General features: G+C 44.1%; 1 protein-coding gene across 8 annotated transcripts in view; it reads left to right on the top strand.

Moving 5' to 3' along the window:
• LOC138840911 (ataxin-2-like) overlaps positions 1 to 13063 on the top strand; it is a 70957-nt gene that overhangs the window by 21630 nt on the left and 36264 nt on the right. For 4 of the 8 annotated variants that reach the window (XM_070041312.1, XM_070041315.1, XM_070041318.1 and 1 more), the window contains exons 3-7: positions 474 to 533; positions 931 to 1002; positions 2453 to 2603; positions 9878 to 10002; positions 12203 to 12294. In XM_070041312.1, the coding sequence (XP_069897413.1) occupies positions 474 to 533; positions 931 to 1002; positions 2453 to 2603; positions 9878 to 10002; positions 12203 to 12294 (500 nt within the window). Of the gene's footprint in view, positions 1 to 473; positions 534 to 930; positions 1003 to 2452; positions 2604 to 9877; positions 10009 to 12202; positions 12295 to 13063 lie in introns of all 8 variants that reach the window. The other 4 variants (XM_070041313.1, XM_070041317.1, XM_070041316.1 and 1 more) reach the window with 1 other exon arrangement.

Raw genomic sequence — 13063 nt, forward strand, 5'->3', positions numbered from 1 at the left:
CTTCTGGTTTTTCTAGTGGTTTATTTGAGATAAGAGTTTCACAGACTTTCCTGCCTGGGCTGTATTTGAACTGCAATCCTCAGATCTCAGCCTCCTGATTTGCTAGAATTATAGGTGTGAGCCATTGTTGCTCTGCTCTTTTTTTTTTTTTTTTTTTTGTGACAGTCCTGGGGCTTGAACTCTGGGCCTGGGTGCTGTCCCTGAGCTCTTCAGCTCAAGGTGAACACTCTACCACTTAAGCCACAGTGCCATTTCCATTTTTCTGGTGTTAATTGGAGATAAGAGTCGCACAGACTTTCCTGCCTGGTCTGACTCTGAACCGTGATCCTCAGATCTCAGCTTCCTGAGTAGCTAGAATTATGTTCACCGGCATCCGGCTTCAAATCTTTCTTATAAAAAGATGTCTTAACTTTAATATTTATACAGCTATATATGTATATTCATCTCTAATAGTGCTTTTTTTAATATTACAGATTTCTTTTGACGGAATCTATGCAAATATGCGGATGGTTCATATACTTACATCAGTTGTTGTAAGTTATCAAATTATTGTCTGAAGTTAAGATGTGAATGATTTTCCAGTAATATTTATTAGATCATTAGAGTTCTTTGTCCAATTAGTACATTATAAACATTGATGGGGTCCTGTTATGGATAAAATACTGTTTATGGTTGCTTGTCTTTTGTCTGCAGCTGTCAGCATGGTCAGAAGGGTCAGGCATTAGTATTTAAAGTCACACCATAAACTCTTTGAGTAAGGCCTCAGGAATCTTGACAGTTCAATACATTGTTACTGTTTTCAAAGTTTTTAATTATTCTATCAGTGAGTACCTAATAATGAATGAAATCCTACAAGCTATAAAAAATGAAATGAAAATACCACTGGTAGAGGGTAGCATACTACATATTAATTTAATTGTATATTTTTAGGGATCCAAATGTGAAGTACAAGTGAAGAATGGAGGTATATATGAAGGAGTTTTTAAAACATACAGTCCCAAGGTAATATTTAAGTCTTTAACTTTTTATTATACGTACTGCTGTATGTATATATGTCAGTCTCTGATGATCAGTTTCTGGCTTAGCTGTTTGTGGTGATGAGCTCATTGTATTTGTTCTTAGGTAGCTTTCTAACAATTAAAGAATAGTTTCCCTCTTTTTATGTGTCAGTCCCAGGGCTTGTTCTCAGGACCTGGGTGCTGTTGCATGAGTTTGTTTTGTTGTTGTTGTTTGTTTGTTTCAGTTGTGGGTGCTCCCTGGGCCTCCTTGTGCTCAAGGCTAGTGCTGTTGAGCCAGAACACCAGAACTTCTGGTTTTTGCATGGTTAATGAGATGAGTCTTATTGATTTGGGGACTTTTGAATTATGAGGTGGCTGGTGGATCAAAGCTCTGGAAAAAGAAGTGTGATTTTCTTGGGTCCAGTCATGGGGCCTGAACTCTAGGCCTGGGCGCTGTCCCTTAGCTCTTCAGCTCAAGGCTAGCGATCTACCACTTGAGCCACAGCGCCACTTCTGGCTGTTTTTTTTCTTCTGCGTATGTGGTGCTGAGGAATCAAACCCAGGGCCTCATGCATGCAAGGCAAGGGCTCTACCACTGAGCTACCTTCCCAGCCCAAGGAGTGTGATTTTCAAGTTATCTTGATAAGTCTCTGGGAGTAGTGATTTTTGCCAAATGCATTTGAGAATAGCCCCTTGATGATCTAAGGGATAAGGAATCCTTACTCATATTTTTTAATTATTTTAAAGTAAAATATTTTCTCATTTTCTGAACTTCAAAAAATTGTTCCAAGGGGGTTGGTTACAACTTAACATGTCCATCTAAGTGTCCATCACTTCTGCGCCAGGGTTGCCCTGTCGATGCTCCCCATCCCCTCTGGTTATTCTACCAAATTTGTTTTATAAGTTTATTTTTTTTGTTTTGTTTTTGTTTTTGGTTTTTTTTTTTGTCAGTCATGGAACTTGAACTCTGGGCCTGGATGCTGTCCAGGGCTCTTCAGCTCAAGGCTAGAGCTCTACCACTTGAGCCACAGCACCACTTCTGGTTTTCTGAGTGGTTTATTGGAGATAAGAGTCCATTGGACTTTTGTGCCAGTGCTGGCTTTGAACTGCAGTCCTCAGATAGCAGCCTCCTGAGTAGCTAGGATTTCAGGCATGAGCCAGCGATGCCCGGCTATCACTTTATTTTGTACATTTTTTTTTGTTGTTGTTTTGTTTTTGTTTTTTTTGGTCAGTCATGGGGCCTGTACTCTGGGCCTGGGCATTGTCCCTGAGCTCTTTAGCTCAAGGCTTGTGCTCTACCACTTGAGCCACAGCACCACTTCTGGCTTTTTCTGCTTATGTGGTGCTAAGGAATCAAACCCAGGGCCTCATGCATGCAAGGCAAGCGCTCTACCCCTGAGCCACCTTCCCAGCCCTTATTTGTACATTTTTGTAACACTCATTTCTCATTTTAGTGTGATTTGGTACTTGATGCTGCACATGAGAAAAGTACAGAATCCAGTTCGGGGCCAAAACGTGAAGAAATAATGGAGAGTATTTTGTTCAAATGTTCAGACTTCGTTGTGGTACAGTTTAAAGATATGGACTCCAGTTATGCAAGAAGAGGTGAGCTTCCATTTCCTAAATCTGCCCTGAGGGTTATCTGATTTAATCAATCAGGGATTCTTCACTTTGGTCATACAGACCTTTTGTAACAAAGAAGTAATACACTTTTTTAGAATGCTACAATTAAAAGACAGAAACATGATTAAAAGAAAAGAAAAAGGGCCAGGTGTGGCTCATGCCTGTAATCCTACTTATTCAGGAGGCAGAGATGAGATCAGGGTTTAAAGCCTGCCTGTGTAAGATAGTGGGAGAGCAGAAGCAGCACTGTGCGTAAGTGACGGAGCGGAGCGTCAGCCTTGAACAAAACAGGAGGCCTGAGCTCCATCCCCAACCAGCAAAAAGAAAGGAATTTCAGTGCATTTTTATTGACAACAAATAGAAAATCTAAAACTAAATCACATAAGTATTTTGTTAGAGTAGAACAAAGGTGTAGTATATAAAGAAGGTAATATATGATAAAAGTAACATTTTAAACTTGGGTTAAGAGATTTTTGTTTTTTTCGGTCGTTTTGGGGGCTTGAACTCAAGGTCCCTGAGCTTTTTTGCTAGCACTTTATCACTTTGAGAATGGAGGTTCAAAGCAAACCCAGGCAGGAAAATCCTTCAGACTCATCTCCAATTAATCACCAAAAAGCCAGAATTGTAGCTCAAGTGGTAGAGCATTAGCCTTGTGCAAAAAATCTCATAGACAGCACCCAGTCCCTGAATTCAAGCTCCAGGACTGGCACACACACATATACACAAAAAAGTTTTATATGCCGGGCACTGGTGGCTCACGCCTGTAATCCTAGCTACTCAGGAGGCTGAGATCTGAGGATCACAGTTCAAAGCCAGCCCGGGCAGGAGAGACTGTGAGACTCCTATCTCCAATAATCCACCAGAAAACCAGAAGTTTTATGGTAAAAGCAGTGGTTTCAACACAGTGACATAGACTCAGAGTCAAATTACTAGTTAAAGTTCTATAATCCTACCTGCTCTGGAGTAGTGATGGGAAGGATCACAGTCTGGTGGCAGCCTGGGCAAAAAGTTTGTGATGACCCATCTCAGCCTATAAGAAATTGAGGGCTAGTTGGGCGCCGGTGGCTCACGCTTGTAATCCTAGCTACTCAGGAGGCTGAGATCTGAGGATCATGGTTCAGACCTAGCTGGGGCAGGAACATCCTTGAAACTCTTAACTCTTTTCTTTGGGGGGGGGGGTGTGGCGGTCATGGGGCCTGAACTCTGGGCCTGGGCGCTGTCCCTCAGCTCTTCAGCTCAAGGCTAGCGCTCTACCACTTGAGCCACAGCGCCACTTCCAGCTTTTTTCTTTTTGCTTATGTGGTACTGAGGTGCTAGGGCCTCAGGCATGCAAGGCAAGTGCTCTACCACTCAGCCACCTCCTCAGCTCCCTTGAAACTCTTATCTCTAATTAACTACCAGAAAACCAGAAGTGGTGCTGAGGCTCAAGTGATAGAGCTGAAGAGCTGAGGGACAACTCCCAGGCCCAGAGTTCAAGCCCCATGACCAATCATAAAAAGAAAGAAAGGAAGGAAGGAAGGAAGGAAGGAAGGAAGGAAGGAAGGAGAGAGAAAGAAAGAAAAGAAATGAAAAAGAAAAAGGAAGGAAGGGAGGAAGAAAGGAAGGAAGGAAGAGGAAGGAAAGAATCTGAGTGTTATATGGCATATATACCTATCATCTTAGCTATATCAGAAGTATAAATAGATAAATCAATAACTGAGTTGGCTTGGGCATTAAAGTGCAACCCTATTCAAAACAAAAAGATGTTAGGACAAGGCTGAAGTCATGCAGCCACTTATTTGGCAAGTAAAAGTTCTTGAGTACAAATCCTAATGCCTCCCCTCTCCCCTCTCCCTTCTCCCTTCTTTCGTTTTCCCATGTGCCAGTCTAAGGGTTTGAACTCAGGGCCTGGGCACTAACCTTGAGCTTCTTTTTCTCAAGGCTAGTGCTTTACCAATTCAGTCACAGGTCTACTTCAGCTCTTTTTTTTTTTTTTTGGGTGGGTCGTGGGGCTGAACTCTGGCCTGGGCGCTGTCCCTCAGCTCTTCAGCTCAAGAAGCTCCCCTACCACTTGAGCCACAGCACCACTTCCCGCTTTTCTGCTGATGGATCGAACTCAGGGCCTCACACATGCAAGGCAAGCACTCTACCACCTAGCCACCTTCCCAGTCCCCTTGAGTCTCTTATCTCCAATAAACCACCAGAAAACCAGTAGTGGTGCTCAAATGGTAGAGCTCACCTTGAGCTGATAGAGCTGAGGGACAGCACCCAGGTCTAGAGTTAAAGCCCCCCAACCAACAAAAAAAAGAAAAAGATTACAGCATTGTAAAACAAGCGTGTTGTTCCTAGTACTAGAGGATTGCAAGTATGAGACCAGCTTATACAGAGCAAACTCCTGTATCAAAAAAGCAAAAACACAACAAAAGAGAAAAGGAAATAAAAAGCTTATACCAGAAGCACTGCAATTTTTTTTTTTCGGTTGTGGGGCCTGAACTTTGGGCCTGGGTGCTATCCCTCAGCTCTTCAGCTTAAGGCAAGTGGTCTACCACTTGAGCCATAGCATCACTTTTGGTTTTCTGGTGGTTTATTGGAGATAAGTGTCTCATAGACTTTCCTGCCTAGGCTGGCTTTGAACCGTGATTCTCAGATCTCAGCCTCCTGAGTAGCTAAGATTTCAGGCATGAGCTATTGGTGCCTGGCTCCCTGAACTTTTTTTATTTTTGTTTTTTGGTCCTGTCGTGGGGCCTGAACTCTGGGCCTGGGCACTGTCTCTCAGCTCTTCAGCTCAAGGCTAGTGCTCTACCACTTGAGCCACAGCGTCACTTCCGGCTTTTATCTTTTTGCTTATGTGGTGCTGAGGAATCGAACCCCGGGACTCATGCATGCAAGGCAGGCTCTCTACCACTGAGCCACCTTCCCAGCCCCTCCCTGAACTTTTATGCTCAAGGCTAGTGCTTAATCATTTAAGGCACAGCTCCACTTCTAGTTTTTTTGGTGCTTAATTGGAGATAAGAGTCTCAGGGACAGGGACCTCCTTGTCCAGGTTGGTTTTGAATGTGATCCTTAGATCTCAACCTGGGTATCTGGGATTACAGGTATGAGCTGTGAGCACCGGCTCATTTTATAATTTCGTTGTTGTTGTTGGTCGTGGGGCTTGATATCGTCCTTCAGCTCAAGGCTAGTGCTCTACCACTTTGAGCCACAGTGCCACTTCCAGTTTTCTGGAGGTTAATTGGAGATCAGAGTCTCACGTGCTTTCCTGCCCGGACTGGCTTAGAACGGCAATCATCAGATTTCAGCCTCTTGAGTAGCTTGGATTAGTTAGGATTACAGGTGTGAGCCTCCAGGACCAGGCTTAGTTTATAATTTTTATAAATTGAACTTGTATGTATTTGCACCCTAACTCTAGCATTTTACTTAATAGACTGTAATTCAAAAAAAAGTTCTCAGTGTGAATGAGTTTCTTGAAGCATAATTGGGAAGCATAATGTTGAGGAACAAAATACCCTGTTTCCTGTGTAATCGGGGGATACCCTCAAAAGAGGAACCTTTCTGTTTAGGCTTTTCATTGTGACTGCCACCAGATGGCATCATTGGCCCTGGACAGCTGGGTTCTGCTTGAATGCAGGGAAGTGTCAAAGGTTTGGCTGCTGGGTGGCCCCAGCAGATAGGGGAATAATCTTGAGCCTTTTTTTCCTTCTGTTATGGAAGAACTTGTGAATTGGATACTTGTAAGTAGGGGAGTAAAGCCAGAAAGAGCCAAATATTTCTTTCTCCCCCCCCCCCCCCCCCCCCCCCCGCCAGGGTGCTGTCCCTGCGCTCTTCACCTCAAGGTGAGCGCTCTACCTCTTGAGCCACAGCGCCACTTCCGGTTTTCTAGTGGTTTTATTGGAGATCTGAGTCTCACGGACTTTTCTGCCTGGTTTGGCTTTGAACCGTGATCCTCAGATCTCAGCCTCCTGAGTAGCTAGGATTACAGGCGTGAGCCACCGGTGTCCAGCTTCACTCATCTTTAAAAGAAACAACTTTAGGAGAAAGGTCAGAATCACAGAAATTGCACTTATTTTCCCTCCTCCCACTTTTCCCTTGAAACCATACTGCTGGTTGCAGTAATATTTAATCCCATTATAGAATGTATCATAAATAGGACATTTAAGATATAGAACTCTTAACCTAATTTGGTCGGCAAGGAAAAGCTTACCTGCTGGTCCACATTGGCTTCTATTTGGATATCTTTAATTGAAGCTGTTAAGAATCATACTGTGGGCTGGGAATGTGGCTTAGTGGTAGAGTGTTTGCCTAGCATACATGAAGTCATGGATTCGATTCCTTAGTACCACATAAACAGAAAAGGCCAAGAGTGCTAGCCTTGAGCAAAAGAAGCTCAGTGAGTTTCCCAAGGACTAAAAGTCAAAGTCTGCCAAGACAGCAAGGTCCACAGGATTCTTTTTTTTTTTTTTGGACAGTTACGGGGCTTGAACTCTGGGCCTGAGTACTGTCCCTCAGCTCTTCAGCTCAAGGGGAGCACTCTACCACTTGAGCTATAGCACCACTTCCAGTTTTCTAGTCGTTTATGGGGAGATAAGAGTTTCACGGACTTTCCTGCCCAGGCTGGCTTTGAACCACGATCATCAGATCTCAGCCTCCTGAGTAGCTAGGATTACAGGCGTGAGCCACTGGCGCCCGGCTTTTTTTTTTTTTTTTTTTGTCTAGTCGTGGGGCCTGAACTCTGGGCCTGGGCATTGTTCCTCAGCTCTTCAGCTTAATTAAAGCTAGTGCTCTACCACTTGAGCCACAGCGCCACTTTCAGCTTTTTCTGCTTATGTGGTTCTGAGGAATCGGACCCAGGGCCTCATGCATGCAAGGCAAGCGCTCTACCACTGAGCCACCTTCCCAGCCCCCATAGGATTCTTTTTTTTTTTTTTTTTGTCGGTCGTGGGGCTTGAACTCTGGGCCTGGGTGCTGTCCCTCAGCTCTTCAGTTCAAGGCTAGCACTCTACCACTTGAGCCACAGTGCTACTTCTGGCTTTTTTCTTTTTGCTTATGTGGTGCTGAGGAATTGAACCCAGGGCCTCAGGCATGCAAGGCAAGCGCTCTACCACTGAGCCACCTTCCCAGCCCGTGACAATCTCTTATATAGAAGCACTTCATGAATTTTCCAAAGTGCAGCCCGGAATCTCACAATGAAATCCTCCCCTTGCCTAGCTAATATATGCTAAAACAAACAAGCAAACAACAGAACAAGCACGTCCAGGGTCAGCCTTGTTGTAGTGAATGTGGCATCCCATTCTGTGTTCTTGGTCCAGGCTGTCTTAATGCCCTGTGCTGTGTTCTTGCTCTGGGCTCTCTTGAGCTGTCTTGACTTGAAGCTGCTTGCCATTGGGGGCTGATGGAGCTGCTAGTGGAGTCCTTTGGTGCATCAGTAATCTATTCCCTTAACATGCATGCACATACTCTCACCCCACCCCAGTTTGGGGTATGAAGAGGTTACAGTTCATTCAGCTTTTAGTGTTCTACCCCCTTGAACATGGGAATATGGGAACATGGTAGAATGACAATCAGAGAAGGAGTACCATATTAAAACTCCTCTAATTGCCTCATGGAAGAAAAGTGGATGGCTTAGGTTAGCTATGTAATCTGAAGTACAGGTTAGCCTAGCACAGTGGCTGGGAGCACATAGATGAGAAGCATTGTCCCTTAGCTGGTGGCAGGTGACCCACTGAGTCTGCATATGGGAAAGCAAGTCTGTGTCTAGCCATTTCCTAGATATTAGCTGTCTCACGGAGCCTTAACTGCCAATGGAGAACATTGGCTCTGTTTGACAGCATAGAGGTGCCTTGTTATTCTTTTTTTTTTTTTTTTTTTTTTTTGTCGGTCGTGGGGCTTGAACTCTGGGCCTGGGCGCTGTCCCTCAGCTCTTCAGCTCAAGACTAGTGCTCTACCACTTGAGCTACAGCGCCATTTCCAGTTTTTTCTGATGGTTTATTGGAGATAGGAGTCTCACAGTCTCTCCTGCCCGGGCTGGCCTTGAACTGTGATCCTCAGATCTCAGCCTCCTGAGTAGCTAGGATTACAGGCGTGAGCCACCAGCGCCCGGCTGCCTTGCTATCCTTACAAGTTCTCTCCCATACTGTGACGAGCCGAGAGGAGAGGACACAAATGCAAACTCCTTCACAGGAGTCCAGGTAGGTCTGCCACCTGTACCCTCTTGAGACAGGCAGTAGCACTGTGCCAACCAGGGCTGTGAAGGGTCACTTAGAATGCTTTCACTTACTGTTTTAAGTGTTTTGAATACTGACCACTGCAATGAGCATGGATGTAAAGTTGAAAACCATATAATTGGCGACAATTACTCTGAAGGTAGATGTAAGTAATGGATCCATTAATCAAAAGAGAATAGACTTTGTTTTGAGATAGATATAGAAAGTTTCTGGATCACTGTTGAAACATACATTATAATTAATGTAATTACAAATTGCCTGAGCACGTTACAATGTATAATGACTCAAAATTAAGACAAAAATACAGGCTGGGTGCTGGTGGCTCACACTTGTAAGCCTAGCTCCTCAGAAGGGTGAGATCTAAGGATCAGGGTTCAAAGTCAGCCCCTGCAGGAAAGGCTAAGATTCTTTTTTTTTTTTTTTTTTGGTCGGCCGTGGGGCTTGAACTCTGTCCCTCAGCTCTTCAGCTCAAGGCGAGCGCTCTACCACTTGAGCTACAGTGCCACTTCCAGTTTTCTGGTGGTTTATTGGAGATAGGAGTCTCACGGTCTCTCCTGCCCGGGCTGGCTTTGAACCGTGATCCTCAGATCTCAGCCTCCTGAGTAAGTTTTTCTCATCTTTTTTTTTGTCGTGGGGCTTGAACTCTGGGCTTGGGCACTGTCCTTGTGCTCTTCAGCTCAAGGCAAGCGCTCTACCGCTTAAGCCACAGCACCACTAAGGCTAAGACTCTTATCTCCAACAAACCACTCAGAAAACGTAAGTTGCTCTGTGGCTCAAGTGGTAGAGCACTTGCCTTGAGCTAAAGAGTTGAGGGATAGAACCTAGGCCCAGAGTTCAAGCCCATGACCGACCAAAAAAAAAAGACAAAAATACAGTATTCATCCATGATATATTTGCTGAAATTGTTTGAAAGTATTTTGTTAATGAAGTTTCTATATCAGAAACTTCCTCATTACCAATAATGAGGTAAAGTGATAATTGATTAGTGATAATTGATATATAGATTAGTGTAGCCTGCCGTCTGATTGATCTTTCCACCTAAATCATTCTTTGCAGATGCTTTCACTGACTCTGCTATCAGTGCTAAAGTGAATGGTGAGCACAAGGAGAAGGATCTGGAGCCCTGGGATGCCGGGGAACTCACAGCCAGTGAGGACCTCGAGGCTTTGGAAAATGATGTTGTAAGTGTAAGTGGGGTCTTGGAAGCTGGCTGCTAGAAGGAGGTGGTTGCTTTGGTAGGCGTATGGCATCCTATCACTGGTTTTAATTTAAGTGGGTTTCTGTTATTGTAGAAACATTTACAGTTGCAGTTGTGGTGTAAATAGAGACTTTTTCTCAGGCAGTTGAGGACTAAGCAGGAAGTGCCATCTGTTTTTATGCCTGTGAATTATTTCTTTATAATTAAGTGATATATATTAAGCAACTTAATAATTTAAACTGGACAGTCTGAGTGTTTTACTTTTAATACCTGTAGAATAAGACATTCCAGGAACAATGATGTTTCTTCTTTGAGAAAGAGAGGTACTCATCATTTAGACAAAATCAGCACATTTCATGAAACCTTTTTTTGGTGGTACTATCTCAGGACCTGAGCTTGCTGAGCAGATGCTCTACTATTTGAGCCATGTCTCTAGCTCCTTTGAGTCCCTGAGCTCTTGACTTCCCAAGTAGGATTAAAGACTTGAGCCACCACACCAGACTGCATATCTATTTTTAAAATGCCAGTGCGGGGCTGGGAAGGTGGCTCAGTGGTAGAGCACTTGCCTTGCATGCCTGAGGCCCTGGGTTTGATTCCTCAGCACCACATAAGCAAAAAGAAAAAAGCCGGAAGTGGCGCTGTGGCTCAAGTGGTAGAGCGCTAGCCTTGAGCTGAAGAGCAGAGGGACAGCGCCCAGGCCCAGAGTTCAGGCCCCATGACCGGACCCAAAAAAAAAAAAAAAAAAAAAGCCAGTGGGCTGGGAATGTGGCTTAGTGGTAGGTGTTTGCCTCCCATGCACAAAGCCCTAGGTTTGATTCCTCAGTACCACATAAACAAAGCCGGAAGTGGCACTGTGGCTCAAGTAATGGAGTGCTGGCTTTGAGCAAAAGTAGCTCAAGGACAGTGCCCAGGCCCTAAGTTCAAGCCCCAGGACTGGCAAAAAAAAAGAAAGAGAAAATTTAAAAAAGAAAATGCAGGCCAGTGTTCATGCCTGTAATCCTAGCTACTCAGGAGCTGCAATCCAAAGAGCTGCGCAAGGGAATGCGGGGCTGAAGGGTGGATTTTAAGGGAAGCTCAAAGGCTGACACTGCCCTCAGCAGTTCTTAGATGGTGCTCGTTCTACTCTTCTGAGATGAGTATTAGCTACATCTAGATCTCACCCCTTTGGCCACTCTGACTTTAAAAGAAGAGTTGATATGTCCATGCTTTTGAGGGTCCTTTATGCAATAAGACTTAGCTAAAGAGAGATTGTAAATTAGGGCATGGAGATCTAAAATTGTTATTGCTGAGGTCTTTCAACTGCGGATGGCTAAAGTCCTAATATTGAGCTCTTGAGACATGGCTTACTAATTCTTTGCTTGCTGCCTCATGCTGTCTTTCCTTCAATCATTTTTATGAGAGAAAGGAGCAGCTGAGAAGGAGGGGCGAGCACCTATAGAAACATGCATTGGGTCAGACATTGGCTGTTCTTTTCCTTTAAGCACTGAAAATATTTTTGGCTCTCAGAGCACTTTTGGTTTGGTTTGGTTTGGTTTGGTTTGGCTTGGCTGTGTGCTAGCCCTGGGGCTTGAACTCAGTGCCTGGGCGTTATCTCTGACTTTTTCGTGCTCTACCACTTAAGCCATAGTTCTACTTCCAGCTTTTTGGTAGTTAACTGGAGATAATTAGACTTTCCTGCCTGGGCTGATCCTCAGATCTAAGCCTGTTGAGTAGATTAGACAAGAATGAGCCACCTGCTCCTGGCTTCAAAGGCAATTCTGAAGTTGGATGTGGACCTGATGGTCGTCCACTCCTATGATCCTAGCACTTGGAAAAGTTAAAGGCTAGCAAGGAGTCGTTCTCAAAGAAACACAAATAGAAGTTACCTCTTGATGATTGTCCTCTGAAGAGTTTCAAGAAACTGGTGTCTGCTGATAAATAGGAAAGTGACTGTAGACAGAAAACATCCTGATAACTAATTGTCCTATGTGGTTACTTACCAATTTGAGTAGCTATAAATATAAGAAAAGTTTCTCCTTAAAACAGTTTTTTAAAACATCTTTAAAGGGAAAGTTTTGCTTGTCTTTTTTAACTTTGTAAATACAGCCAGTATAGTTTGCTAAATGTTGTTAACTGAAATAGTAACTGAATTAAAGAAAATAAATTCTTGGTTATTTTGTAAAGTAAGCCTCATTTTCTTCTAGTCTAATGGGTGGGACCCCAATGATATGTTTCGATACAATGAAGAAAATTATGGTGTGGTGTCTACGTATGACAGCAGTTTATCTTCATACACGTGAGTTTGCTTTGGCACATTTTAAAAGTTTTCATCAGGCTGGGCACCAGTGGCTCAAGCTCTAATCCCAGCTACTCAGGAGGCTGAGATCTGAGGATTGCGGTTCAAAGCCAGCCCAGGGAGGAAAATCCACAAGACTTTTTTTTTTTTTTTTTCTTTTTCCAGAGCTAAGGACCGAACTCAGGGCCTTGCGTTTGCCAGGCAGGTGCTCTTCCACTGAGCTAAACCCCCAGCCCCAAGTCCACGGGACTCTTTATCTCCAATAAACTACTCAGAAAAAGCCAGAAGTGGCGCTGTGGCTCAAGTGGTAGAGCACTAGCCTTGAGCACAGAGAGGCTCAGGGACAGAGCCCAGGCTCTGAGTTCAAGCCTCAGGACTGCCCGCCCCCCCTCCCCCCCCCCAAAAAAAAAACATTCATCAGCTCCAATTATGATGCTGAATAAACGTTTGTTAGATTATTTGTTTGTTGGTTGGTTGTGGGATTTGAACTCTGGATCTGGGCACTGTCCCTCAGCTCTTCAGCTGAAGGCGAGCATTCTACCACTTGAGCCACAGCGCCACTTCCAGTTTTCTGGTGGCTTATTGGAGATAAGAGTCTCATGAACTTTTCTGCCTGGGCTGGCTTTGAACTGTGATCCTCAGATCTCAGCCTCCTGAGTAGTTAGGATTACAGACATGAGCCATTGGCGCCAGGCAATCTACCTAATTTTTGAAGTATTAAATGTTCTTCCATGTAAAAGATAACATAAAAATTAAAACTTACAGCTGA

Source organism: Dipodomys merriami, unplaced genomic scaffold (assembly GCF_024711535.1).
Source record: "Dipodomys merriami isolate MVZ:Mamm:240054 unplaced genomic scaffold, mDipMer1.0.p SCAF_307, whole genome shotgun sequence".
NCBI lineage: Eukaryota > Metazoa > Chordata > Mammalia > Rodentia > Heteromyidae > Dipodomys > Dipodomys merriami.